The sequence below is a fragment of the Conger conger genome, chromosome 8 (assembly GCF_963514075.1).
Source record: "Conger conger chromosome 8, fConCon1.1, whole genome shotgun sequence".
Classification (NCBI taxonomy): Eukaryota; Metazoa; Chordata; class Actinopteri; order Anguilliformes; family Congridae; genus Conger; species Conger conger.
Genome location: NC_083767.1, coordinates 40,988,804 through 41,002,943, shown reverse-complemented (window position 1 = coordinate 41,002,943; position 14,140 = coordinate 40,988,804). Strand labels below are relative to the sequence as shown.

General features: G+C 42.0%; 2 protein-coding genes across 2 annotated transcripts in view; both read left to right on the top strand.

Annotated features, from left to right (window-relative positions):
* The window catches only part of LOC133134462 (IQ motif and SEC7 domain-containing protein 3-like), a 67,106-nt gene extending 62,954 nt beyond the window's left edge, over positions 1 to 4,152 (top strand). Inside the window, exons 3-5 of the mRNA XM_061250658.1 lie at positions 3,076 to 3,136; positions 3,251 to 3,355; positions 4,093 to 4,152. Of these exons, the coding sequence (XP_061106642.1) occupies positions 3,076 to 3,136; positions 3,251 to 3,355; positions 4,093 to 4,152 (226 nt within the window). The remainder of the gene's footprint in view (positions 1 to 3,075; positions 3,137 to 3,250; positions 3,356 to 4,092) is intronic.
* LOC133135745 (IQ motif and SEC7 domain-containing protein 3-like) overlaps positions 3,212 to 14,140 on the top strand; it is a 59,217-nt gene continuing 48,288 nt past the window's right edge. Inside the window, exon 1 of the mRNA XM_061252993.1 lies at positions 3,212 to 3,328. The gene's annotated coding sequence lies outside the window, so the exon portion shown is untranslated. The remainder of the gene's footprint in view (positions 3,329 to 14,140) is intronic.

Genomic DNA, 14,140 nt, shown 5'->3' with positions numbered 1-14,140 from the left:
GCATACGCTCACTGCACGCATGACTGCTCTGATGACTGGGCGTTTTCCCCGCTCGGAAGAGACTGCAGAGCCCCCCCCCGCCGAGCGGGCGGAGTGCGGGGCTGTGACCGCGCTGTGTTTCCCACACGCAGAGTGGGCATCTTTCCCATTTGGAAGGGGTCATGGCGCGGGCTGGATAGCTGCTTTTCAGCCACAGACAATCTGTTTCTCTGTCAGTCCAGGCACACACAACCTCTCTCTCTCTCTCTCTCTCTCTCTGTCCCTCTCTCTCTCTCCCTCTCTGTCTCTCGGCCAACCGACTCATTTGTGTTCCTGTGATTTATGGTTGGTCGATTGATTAGGTGCCTTATGTGTGTCTGTGCATCAGTTCCTTTGTGGCTTTTTACCTTCTCGGCTAGCGATGGACTAGCTAGTTATGACAAGTGATCTTCGGCTATTTCCGAGGGTTAACAATGCAAATGCCACAGGGAATTAAATACTGCAGATTTGTCACTGTGGCTATGTAGCTGTGGTTCACTTTAGTTATTGCTCGAAATTTCTTACAGTTTATGCAGGTTTTGGCAAGAGTGAATTCGTGTTGCATCCAGAATCCAGATTTTCCTTACTTGATCATCTGACGTAATAAGGTGTTCATATGGACCTTCCCAGTGGGAAGTCAGGGCTAGTACTGGATGCCCCTCCCCCTCTCCACAGTGGGCGGAGCATAGCTGCGGAAGAGGTGGGTGAGGCAGCAGAAGCTGTCCTTTCGGGCCTGCTTTCCGTGCAGCCTTGCCCTTCCCATGATGCTTTGCACACATCTCCTAAGCTCCAGCCATGGACCTGGGATGCTAGGGTGAAGATCAGTTCCTGCACCCACAAACGTTTTCACAGCAGACTTCAAGGAGACGGATCAAGCGTTTGAGCATGAATAGGTTTCTGTCAACACCGTAATCTGCTTATCGTGTTTTCAAAAGCCTCCTGGCTCAACAGGGATGCTGAGAACTGCTACAAAAATACATTTTCTAATCTCCTTTTTGAGAATTAAATTTAAGTTGTATGCCACTGGTTAGTGCAGGTGTGAATACCTCAATTGTAACAAGCATGCAAATTTTGAAGCCTCTGTTTAATTGGACCGAATTTAACCTCCTGAGACCCTGCGTCCTGAAATGAGGACATTACATTCTGGCTTCCCTGAGCTCTACACGGTATTTTTCAAACAGAATTCAAACTGTCAAAAAAATTTTAATACTTAAAACTTTTTTTTCTCCTGGGTCTCAGCCGTGTCTTTTGTGGTGTGTAGGAATGTAGGAGTCTATCTTAAATAATTAAGATAAAGGGGATGGTTTATGAGTTATGGATGTTATTTTGCAGTGTTGCAGCCATTACTGCCTCCATATATTTTTTAGCTATGATAAGATCATATTCAAATGTACTTTTCAGGAATGTAAATGACACGAGAGCCAGGGAGAGTTTTTCCCTCTCTTCTTAACTTCACACAAGCTGTGAGGAGAGTGTCTCTTCAAGCTGAGCTGTAGCACACTATGAGAACAGCTAATTGATTGTGTACAGTCACCCAGTTCAAAGGAAGAAGCAAAAGAAGGAAATCATTCAGGGATACAAGAGAGAAGAGAAGAAGCCTGTTTTCTAAATGACTCTCCAATAAGCACAAGGCCCAACTGTCCCCCTTGGTTTGATGATTTCCCAGTGTAAATGTATATTGGTTAAATGCATTACATTGACGTCATGAAACATCAGTGCAGTTAACCTGATGATTTACTATGAATAAACATACATTATACATTCCTAATGCGCACCATATTTCTTTGATATTAATATGATTTTATAGATTCGTAGTTTGTATTCCCTCATACTGCAGTATATTCCCAATGTAGAAAGAAAAAAAACATGAAAAGCTTTTAGCAGCTCTATTTTTCTGCCGCCTATCGTAATTTCACCGAGCTTGGGAGAGATGTCATTAGAATTAGCACGGTGTAAATGCTCCTTTGGCCCTTGATGCATTATGGGAAGTATTTGTGCAATCTGTTTCCAGCAGCTGGGTGTTATTAGCCTGTCAGGGAGCCGGCAGTGACGGGTGCTCGAAGCGTCACTGCTGCTCACGAAGCGTTGAGATGTTTCCCGTCCGAGCGCGGAAAGCTCCGGAGCCTCACGTTAACATCGACGTGATGTTCGGAAAAGCCTCCTGTCACAGACACGTAGCTGTAGAGTGCAGACAGCCTGCCAACATCAGCGAGACATGTCATCCCAGGTCACCTTTCAGTCCTGGCGGCCATGACGGTTCACTGCTGCTACTCAAAATGGCCGCTCGAAATGCATGGCTGTGTGCCGTCTCTGTGTGTCACAGTCCCCTGTCCAAAGTCCCGTGTCCGACCCTCTGTCTGCTGTTGCTGTGTGAACTCTGACTTTGAAATGCCCTGTCGTGTTTGCTAGCTAGTCTAAAAGCAAACCTGAGACCCCCCCCCCGCCCTCCTCTCCCCCTACCCCCCTCCCCCTCAATCCTCCAGACCTGGGTGAAATACGAATTGTTTTGGATTCAAATCCTGCTGTAAAAACTGAAATTGAAAATTGAGCTGGTCAAGCTGGTCATATGCTGGTCTAGCTGGGTATGAGCTGGTCAACCGACATGGCCAAGCTAGCCAAGCAGTTACCAGCTGTTTCAAAACATAGCTTGAGTTGGTCAAAACTGGGAGCTGGTCTGATCTGGTCAACCAGCTAAACCATGTCGAGCTGGGAGCTGGTCTGAACTGGTCAACCAGCTACCAGCTGTTTGAAAACCTAGCTTGAGCAGATTTTTTCAGCAGAAAAGCATATTTTTCTATACTGCTTTACCGAGCTTGTCTGGTGTATAGGATCGTATAACAATACTCTCAAAAAGTGCAAACCCCGCTTTCTGGTCCTTCTGGTTTTGAGAGTATTTCATCGGTTCCAATACACCAGACGAGCTCAGTAAAGCATAGAAAAGTATTTGAATCCAAAACAGTTACGTATTTGACCCAGGTCTGGCACAGTCAGCCAGCCCCGGTAGAGGGGAGAGGTCTGGAGGATGGAGCCTCACACTGAGTTTTCTCCTTTCCACAGCGAAGCCCCCCCGCCAGGCGAGGGCAAGGGGAACGCGCAGGATGGAGTGGAGGAGGAGGAGGCGGAGGAGGAGGAGGAGGAGGAGGAGGAGGAGGGAGGAGCAGGAGCGGGGTCCCGGGGGGGCACGGGGCAGAGGGCCAGCCTGCACCACACCACCTCTCCCGTGAGAGGCCAGAGGAACAAGGGGCCTGGGACCTGCTCGCACTCCTCCGCCTCCGACTACGAGCTCTCGCTCGACCTCAAAAACAAGCAGGTAGGGGCTCTGCTGGAGGGCCACAGGGTCAGGGGGCACAGCCCCCAAATACTAGTGCTAATGTTGGGGTCTATCACACAGTGGCACTGGCAGAGGGAGACACACTTTGGCTTTTTTATGGTTCTTCGTGGACTTGTAGACAGGCTTTTGGCTTATCTGGTTCTGGTACTAGTAGACAGGCTTTTGGCCTTTCTCCTTCTTCTTGTACTAGAAGACAAGGTTTTGGCTTTTTTGGCTCTTCTTGTGCTTTGGTACGTCTTGTTCTAGTTCTCAAACACTCAAACTGTTGCTCAGCCAGGGTTTGGATGTTTGTTCTATGCCAGGTCAGGCTCCTCTGAAGGGGGACGGCCCCTCCGGTGGTCTGGTCTCCCTCCGTCTCAGTGCATACTGCTTCCCCATCTCAGGCTCCACAAGTGGAATCTCTGTTGAGTGGTGGCGACTGCTATGTTTGGATAGCGATTTGCCCCGGCCAATTTGATCGGTCCACTTTCATTTGCTACCGATGGAGTAGAGATAAAAAATAAGAAGAAAAAAAAAATGTTTTCTCGACTGATGCTTTCTAGAACTGACGTGTGCTGGGTAGGGACGTAATCTCAAAAAAGTGTCACCTGTGGTCTGTTCGTCCGAAACTAAAAAGATGCATCGTCATGGTAACCGCCGCTGCCAGCATTTCTGCTGCGCGAGGTCCCCCGTGATTTTATGACACCGCCGTGTCTGTCTGAATAGAGGGTCTCTGCTGGAGGCTCTTTATTCCTCCATTTCAGGGTCACATCGCTCGCGAGTGGCGTATTCGAGGAGAAAATTTTCTCAGGAACACAGCGTGATGCGTTAAAGCCTCCTGGGACGTGATATATCCCAGAAGCCTTTGTGTACCTAAAACACTAGTCCTCTCCATCTCCCCCCTGTGCCTGCTTGAGGGCAAATGGGACGCGTCGTTGAGTAGGGCGTGGTTGTCGCATTCGGCAGGTTGATATCCGCAGACGATTGAGGGCACCGTGTGGGTAGGGTAGGTCCGTGTCCTTAGCGTTGGGTGCGTTCGTGAGCTTGCGTGCTTGTTTATGGGATTCGTTCCGCTTGCCGTACAGTTCGTCCTCTTCGGTGACAGGTGCTGAATGAGATCACAACGGGTCAGAGCTTCCTTATTGGCATGATGTCACCGTCCAGGTAATGACTTTGCAGCCGCGTGCGTTCTGCGATTAGATGACAAGCACGACACCGATTCGGTGTCATTGGCCAAACACTGTCCTTCCGTTCCCCTTCTGTAGAGGTCAGCTCTGGAGGAGACTGTTCCTCACGAGGGTTGGGCGTTGGCCAGATTTTCACACGTCACACCTTCAGTGAAGAGCATGTCCGTAAACGATGTGGAATTAAGGCATGCCCTTTTAATGGTAACAAATGCAAAAATGTGGCATATTCACATGGTTGTAGTTGTTCATAATTGAGTGTATTTACTTTAGCTTATGTTATTGTTAACATTTCAGAAGTTTCGCGACAAATTTGAAACAATGGATTTTTCCCATTGGCAGTTTCATGGTGAGTCTAAACCAGCGACATATGTTTCACATTCTGTTCATCAGTTTAGTGAAAGATTTCAGTGGAACAAACAACAACACTCCCAAAATTTCTGTGCTGATTGAGCAGGGTAATAAGCTTGGAAGGACACACAATGATTCAAACCCTTTTCCATCACCAAAGTTTGAACATAACCTAATTTACTTCTTTGGGTTTCCTTTTATTGTGTAGTATAAAGCCAACATACAGCCATACAGGATCCAAGTCTTGGATCTCCATTTTGGATCTTGGCGCCTCCTCTATTAGCCAACAGTATCACTTGTTGATAGCAATTGGATTCCACAGCATTTTCTTGCACTGTGTTTATCACAACATCATGTTGGCAAACCGGGTCAGTGCTTTACAAAGACATGCTATTTAAAGTAGTGTTTATGCATACAGCCACTCTAAACATGGTGCTCTAATGGTTTGGGCACCATTGGTATCGGCAGCAGTGGGATTATATAGTGCGGTATGCTGTATCACCACATATGGTCCCTACCGTATGAAAGGCCAGTCTAATCTGGGCCAAGATTACGTCTGTTTCTAACTGTCCCACAGGAATGGAATCCCCTTCCAGTTTCCCAGTATGGCACAGCCAAGATTCAAACTGGCAACAGCATCCCGGCTGGGAGTGTCCAACCCTGTTCCTGGAGGGCCTGTAGACTGTAGAATGGATAGACTTTGTTGAAATGATGCCCAGAGAAGCTGTGTGAACAGGCTGGCAGGACTACGATTAGATCCTGTACTCTTTTTTTTTCTTGCCCTATCGCTTGCTCTATCGCGGGTATATCTCTTGCGCTTACGGAGGGGTAGATTTCCAGGAAACTTCCCATCCAAGCAGAAGTATGTGTGTCTTTGAAGCTGACATAATTGAAATGGACATCTAATTTCAGACTGGTGATGAATAGAGCTAATATCTTTTAGCTCAATGTGATTGTCTTCCTTTGATGTGGTTGGACTCCATTATGCTGGTAATTACCTTAAGGAGGACGAATAATTGGTTTAGATATCGCAGAATGAAACGTCCAGCAGGAGTGTGTGCGCGCTTCCGTGTGTTTTACTTGGAGACATGTTTGTTTGCCCGGTAACAGACCTCTCTCACCATTTCCATTATGCAAAACATTCTTTGTACTTCAGACCTCCTAGAAAAATTATAATTAGCCACATTTATATGGCACGACTCATCTCATACGGGGCTTTATGGAGATTGGTGTGACTCAAGTGAAGCCCCTCAAATGTATGCCACCCAGTTGGGTTACTCTCTTCCAGAACGTTCATAACAGCACGAGGTGAGAGAGGGTCACATTTAGCATAATTGCACGGTCATATTTACTGGGACAATGGGATTTGGGACTAGGCTCAGGAGAACCTCTCTCTCTTTATGATAATGGAAATGTATTTATCACACATTAGTGACACAGGATCCTTCTGAATTAATGTCTCCTTCAATAACGCTGTCCTAGCTGTTCTGAAGTTATATATTTTTTATTTTCTTCTTCATTATTTTTCTAATCTACAAAACCGTAATTGCTCCTACACCAGGCATTATAAAACTGATCAACAACTGCCTGTGCCAATCAGAAATGTGCGCTAATACTGAACTAACACCAAAACAAAACTCCAGCAAGTGAATTATGTCTTTTATGTTTTAAAATTTACAATCAATTCCTATTATAATAATACTCTGCAAGAGCTGTCAATCAAATTTGTACCAAAGATACTATGAATGTTTAGCTAGATTTTAAAGACATTTAAAGGACAACTTGTCATTTACTATTTGTGATGCTCTGCAAAAAATCTTCGCAAATTAAATTTAAAATTCTAATAGGAAACAACACCAGTTGGTTATTCATCTAGTCTTGTTTGCTTTAATTAATTGATTCATTCGTTAATATTGTATTCAGAAGTAATCTGAATTTATTTTTAATCAGGGATACTCAAAATGAAAACTCCCCCACAACGGCATAGCATTAACTCATCGTACACGAGTGCCAACCTGTTTTGAAATTTTGACTACTCTACACATATACGTTAATGCGTTTTTGTGTGTTCAGAGTTGCTCTTCTGCATACCACTGTTGTAATGCGTGGTTACATGCCATCCAACATCCAACAATCATTCCACGGTCAGAGTCACTTTGATCGTATTTCTTCCCCATTCTGACATTTGGACTGAACAACAGCTGAAGCTGAATGCGTCTGCATTCTTTTATGCGTTTGTTTGCTGCCACATAATTGGCTGATTAAATATTTGCATTAACAAGCTGGTGTACAGGGCCACCTAATAAATTTCTCACTGCAATATTCATTTAAATCATTTTTCCTTACAGTGCATTCAACGAAACTGGAGCTAACATGCTCAGAGGCAAGTACACAAATTGGGTGTTGTAATTGGATGTCGTCTTCTCTTTTGAGACGGCGTGACACAGAAATGCAACAGCTTATTTAGCTTTACCTCTGAGAGCCGTAGATGAGTGCGTTCTTTGTAGCATCAGAAACTTCCCCCGGAGAAGCCAAAAGAAGCAGATGGATCCGCTGCGTCAAAAGTGCCGTACAATGCGGGAGATCAACAGCTGCGCCGGCATATTTTCATCCCAATTCATCTTCCCACCTATTACTTTGTGATTCATTCCAGGACCCTTTGTAGAACCCCATTTATGGTTTTCTCGGTCTTTTTTGCATTTTACAGCGCTTCAGCAACATCGGTTCAGAGATAATCAATAAAACAGCCTTTATATGCAATATTTTCAGTGTGATTTGAGTTTGAGTCATTTTCAGAACGCAGTACTTTGACCGTGACCATTGTGCCTCATGACAAACTACTTCCAAAATTCCATTCTGAAAAAGAAAGGGATTCATGCAGAAATAGATAAAACTATATCTATAATCTTAATACTATCAGACCAATTATTTACCACAAGACATTTAGAACATTTTACATTTGAAGGCTGTGCTCCAGTAAGCTTGGCAATACCCTTCATGCTGTTCTCTCACCTCCGGAATGAAATGAAGGATTAATCATTGCGATGACAGCGTTAATATTTGTCATGATCAGTGTGGGGTACAGATCTTATCCATTCTGTTTCCCTGGGCCTCATTACTGTAATCTCAATGGCTGTAGCTACCCATAGCAAAAGTATTTATTCATGATTTATTTACCGAGTTTGGCCATTTACTGTAATTAAAGTCCCCTCAGCATTCTTTGTTATCCTGCCTGTCTACAACTTCTCTATTTCTGTATGTTAAACTGAAACCCAATAAGACCTGGTGTAATCAGTAATGAGTGTTTGAACGTCCGTATAATGGGATAAAATATAACATTACAGTTATTTCGCTGACACTATTATCCAAAGTGACTTACAGACTAAGCAGGCCTTGCTCAAGCTTTGAACCACCAACCTTCTGAGTCCCAGTCAAGCAACTTAGCCACTATGCTATATGCTGCCCTAGCTTTGTCTGGTGGCATAAATCTATGTTTCATGCAATACTGCAGAAACAAGGCCACAAGGGTCCTGCCCAGTTCTCTGAAATCGAAGATCTGTCCCTGTCCCTGTTTCTCTGAGCTCCTGTCCAGTGATAGATCCTGTTGAATTCTCAGCACTCTGTACCGCTCAATCTCAACGAGGTTCTGCCATGACGTTTAGCTGACGTAGACATCTGAAGTTGTGAGATTCCACCTCCTAATCCCTGAGGATCCCTTTCCCCGGATTCTGTTCCTGTAGGCCGTACACACATCTAATCAGTTCACTGTTCATCTCATTACAGGAGTGTTGATTAGCTTGTCTGTAGACAAGACTCATGAATATGCATTCTTTGCGCAGATACAAATCAATGGAAAGTGTTGGAATAATCTCTGGTTTCTTCAGAAAAGTTTTAGGCAATGATTAATATTTGTTCACATTTTTTTTTAGTTTGGTGGAGATTTTGTTTCTCATATTACATATTCGCATGCCTGAAAATGCTAATGGAATTACAGAGAAGTACAGAGGAATTAATCATCTTCAATCCTAAGTTTCCCAAAAAAAATTTTTTGCTGCATTAATAATGCATGTTGTCAACAACCCTATGTGCCCATCCATATTTTTTGTTTAAATACAGATAAATAAAATGACTTACAGTTAGGAAAGTCATTGTCAGTACATCATCCATCACTCAGCATACTTAATTTTCAATATAAAGAATATGATCAGTTAATTCACTCTTTTTAATATGTCCACTGTTGATGTTCCAACCCTGGCCATGATACCATCTGCAAACACCTGGGCTTTTAAAAGGTCTGTAGAACAAGGACATAAAAGTTATCTCCATAAAGTTAACAGAATCACGGCATGTTTGGAGCTGTTTATGGAGTCATGCCATCAATCTCTTGAGATTGGACATAAATAAATGCTACAATGACATGAGTTTGTATTATCACTGAGATTGGTGGGGATGGGGATGGGGGAGGGGGCGGATCGATATTCAATTTCAGTGCCAAAAATACGATGCAGTGCACAGCAACCTTCAAGATATGAAGTTATATTTCTCATGCATTACATGATGATACAGATTAAGACATTGCACTTTGCACATATTTACATATGTTATTATGTGATAATTGCACTGTAAAGTTAACATTCCGTGCTTGGTGGATAGTATTATAATGAATTTGAAGTAAACTGTACTGTTGTAATGTTGTAACGTTTCATTTTAAGATATAGTGACCTTTATCGTCACTAAAAGTGACATTTTTATGAAAACCTTTACATTTTTATATAAAAACAAAAAAGTTCCTTTTCGCATGACAGCTTTGAGATCACCATAGACTTCTTTAGAACATTAACTTTTCAAACTTTTGTGAAGACAGTGATTTGTACAGAAGTTCAGTCAAATAATATTCCTTTTGGCCTGTGAAGAGCTCACACATCATAAGAGGAGACGCTTTATGTATCTCTGTTCAAACGATAATCCATATTTTAACTCTCTGTCTCATCTAACTTAAAGCGTTTGTGTGTTTAACAGGTACTGTAACATACAGTATCCTCCATGAATTTAGTGTGCTGCCATTTTAAATATGCAATGGCACAGAATCATTCACACTTTATTTTCTGTGTGTAAGGCCTTGGTCATTTAGGATGTGTCCTGAATGATTTCTCGATGAATGCGAAGTTAAACTATATGTAGGGGAAGTGTCAGGTGGTTATTGGGTGAATTATACATGTGGCATATCCACCCTTCTCTGTTTTTCTCTCTTCCCATCTCTTCTCTGTTTTTCTCTGTTCCTGTCTCTTCTCTGTTTTTCTCTCTTTCCGGCTCTTCTCTGTTTTTCTCTCTTCCCATCTCTTCTCTGTTTTTCTCTCTTCCGGGCTCTTCGCTGCGGTCTCACACGCACAGGACTGTATCTGTCACACACTCAGAGGGGGGCAGGCGCAGAGTATCTTTCTGTTTTCATCTCCACAGAAAGTTCACAGTACGCACATTGGATATTCATATTGGATACCCACCACCCACAGGCAACTATCTTTTCAACCGCTGCCGATAGACACCTTTGGGATGATTTGGAACTAAAATTGCCCTTTGATGAAGGGAACTCTTTAGAATACCATTTTGTGTTATCCCTGAAAGCACTGAAGTTGTTTAAACTCAAATGCTCTGATTCGCAGTGAAGTGGAACGAGGTTGTGATGGAACTAAGTTCGCATTTGGAGCCATCCTAGGAACAAAGCTTTGAATGATGCGTTTGACCTCTTACATGATGATCTTGCATCGATTTCTCATGCCCTGGAAACCGGTTCACACATTCAGAATCCTTGATAAGCGCAACACCGCGATGACATTCTGCAATTGCAAGGAGAAATGTAATAGATATATTAAATAATAGATGTATTTGCACATAGTCCGTGGGCAAACGACAAAAAAAAACTGTTGCAACAGAGGTTATGGTAACAGTTAGGGTTAAGAGACACAAAGACATTTGCGTTGCCTCAGTTTTGGTTGGGGAATTAGAGTGTACTGTTAACTTCAACCACTAGGGGCGGATGTTCAGATTTTGGCACATAGAGGCTGATTTCAGTGGACAGAACATTCCGTCACCTGTCGTCAAATTAGCGTGAGATCAGGCTCTACAATCTACCGTTATTAACACTGCCAAAAGATTCTTTCAATACCACTGAGATTATCTTAACATGAAAAGAACATCTAATCCTGTTCTCATGAGGACCGATATAAAATGTATAATTTGCATGTAGATAACCAACATTCACTGTCTTCCGAAATCTTACATGAAAGCACACCTATCTAAAAAGATCAACCTGTTTTATTGTTTTATCGCCACCAAGGGACTCTGATCCACAGGAGACCCATGGCTAGTATTAGGATATGTGAGTGGATTAAAGTTACATCTTGACAGCATCTCAATGAAAGCCTTCTAAGGTCATTCAAGGGCAATCCTGAATGAAAGAACAGTGACAATCTTAATCTTCAACCCGCGTGATCCTTTAGATGCAGTGTTTCTGTAAAAGACCTCTGTTCTTTTTGAATCTGGGTTCAAATGGAAAAACAGCTTTTCTCTCGGTGATGATGATGTGATAATACCTCATATATACCAGCAGGCCCATTTTCAGAATGAAAAATGAGAATGTCTTTGAAAATGTATTTTATGATTTAAATAATAATTATCTTCAATAAAAAGGAGCTTTATGATTAATTTAGTTAACCTTTAAAAGCATAGGTTCTGAAAAAATTAATGATCCCTGATTAGTTATTTTAGCACGCAATTAAAAACAATGCTTGATTTAGCAGTTGATTGCACTTTCTGCTAGGCCTGATAATCATGTCATGTTTCATCCTCAAAGCAGAAATGACTTCTTTCTATTTTTATTAAAGAGTATCTTAAATAAATAAAAACAAGTGTTTTGTAAAAGCAAGGAGTATACTCTGTGCTTATTTATCTGTTGATTTCTGTGTGTATTTTATGCATTTCTGATAAGTGTGTTAATTTAAGCATTCATATTGCTCAAAGCCGCCTCACAGCAAAGATGTCCTGGGTTCGAATCCCCGTCGGCCGGGGCCTCTCTGTGTGGAGTTTGCATGTTTTCCTCCCACAGTCCAAAGACATGCAGGTTAGGCTGATTGGAGAGTCTAAATTGCCCATAGGTATGAGTGCGTGAGTGAATGGTGTGTGTGCTCTGCGATGGACTGGCGACCTGTCCAGGGTGTATTCCTGCCTTTCGCCCAATGTATGCTGGGATAGGCTCCAGCCCCCCTGTGACCCTGTTCAGGATAAGCAGGTTAGGATAATGAATGAATGAATGAATATTGCTCAAAACAGCATTATTTTATCGAATGAACATACTGTATGTTCTCATCATTCTTATTTCTACGAGAATAGGGAGGTACTGTAACTGTAGAAATGTCTGCTGTGATGAATGATTATTGAGACAGATGATCATCAGCCACTGAACTGAATTTAATTATGTACATTTTTGTTTACAAGCCAGTTATGTGACTAACACACACCCTGTGTGGATACAGGGATGGACACATTAATGTTGTAGTCCTCTGAGCTATCAAGTTGGAACAGGACAGCACACATTTACTATTTAATCCCAGCAAATTAGAAAATTAGAAAAATCATGCAGTATCAATATAAAAAACCGTTAACTGTTTTTTAAGAGATATCAAACACTGAATGGGGACAAATTGACCCCAAACAATAGGAAGATTAAACATACTCCTCAATACATAGAATGTGTGATCTCTACATTTCAGTTAATATAAATATTTTGATTCATATAAATTTAGATATTTCCTTAATTGCATACTTGTGCATGAAATGAATTTTTTTTGAAAGCTAGATTGGGCAGCTGGCTAATTTGAGCTTCTCTGAATTATACATCTGTTCTGATTTTGGGGGATATTTTGGATCTGAGTTTGTTTACTGCTTCATTTGGATCCTTTTGGCAGCTCTTTCAGGGCTGGGCAATATGGCCAAAATATCATAACAGGATTTTTAATATTATTGATATTATGTCAGTATTTGGTTTTCTAATACATGTCATGCAAGAAGCTAACGTAAAATGTATTGTTACTGTAGAAAAATAAGGATCAATCAAAATGCAGCAATGCATTTCACTATTTTTATTTGGAGCATGAACACTAATAAACACACAATAGGAGTGTGTAAACTGCAAATGTTATACAAATTCTCTATTTGCACAACTGGCATATTACATTTCCCTATGTTCGTGTCTGATTTCTGGAAACACATTTTTGGGGCCAAGCTGGGAGGTTTCACTTATGTTGTCACTTGGCTCATCACATAGGGGCCACGTTGGCTCAGAGCAGTAGTCTGCCAGTCCCTGAGCAAGACACCTCACCCCAAATTGCTCCTGACAAGCTGGTTTGTGCCTTGCGTGGCAGCCAACAGCCATTGGTGTGCATGTGAATAGGTGAATAGATAAAGGAGCTGTATGAACGCAGACCACTCCACAATGCAACATCATATTTATTTTTTCAAACAGACAGACAATTAACCCTAAGTTTACTTAGCTTTTTTTTGTTGCTGCAATTTTTAATGTTCATTGGAAGAAAAGCAATAAAATACCATTGACAACTGTATTATAAAACTACATACAATAATGTTGTGTGAATTCATGCTGATCTACCTAAAAAAACGTATACCACCTAACCCTAGAACTTATATGAAAATGACAGACATGGTTTCAGTGTCCAAGTTGGTCTCATTCAGCTTAAAATGAGCGAGAGCACCTTCCTCCTGATTTAGAAAGAACTGTTGAACTGTCTGTGCTCTTGTTTATTGTGTTTGGGGTTTTCAGAGGGATTCTCACTGCAGTATCAAACTGACTACGGAAACCATTTTTCATTTCTGTATTTGCTTGTCACAGTTTAGATCACATTCATCCATCATTCCTCATTTTCTCACAGAAGAAAAGGAATTCTTCCACGACTTCATCTTTATGGCCTGATCATCACCTGAGTCTTGACTTGTGCATTTGAGCTTTTTATATCATCCTGGAGCTTTTGATTTGTGTTCCATACTGATTCAAGTAAATCAATTGAAATTTTGCATATTTTAGGGTCTAACTGTTATTTTTCCAGGCTATGCATATTTTAAGGTCTAACTGCTATTTTTCCAGGCTGTTTGCCAAACGATTTCCCATGTGACATGACGTATGTTTTTGAGTAATTATCGGATGACGTTGCTAAATGCTTACACAGAGCGCTGACAACAGGAGGTCGAGGGGGAGGGAGAATTTTTA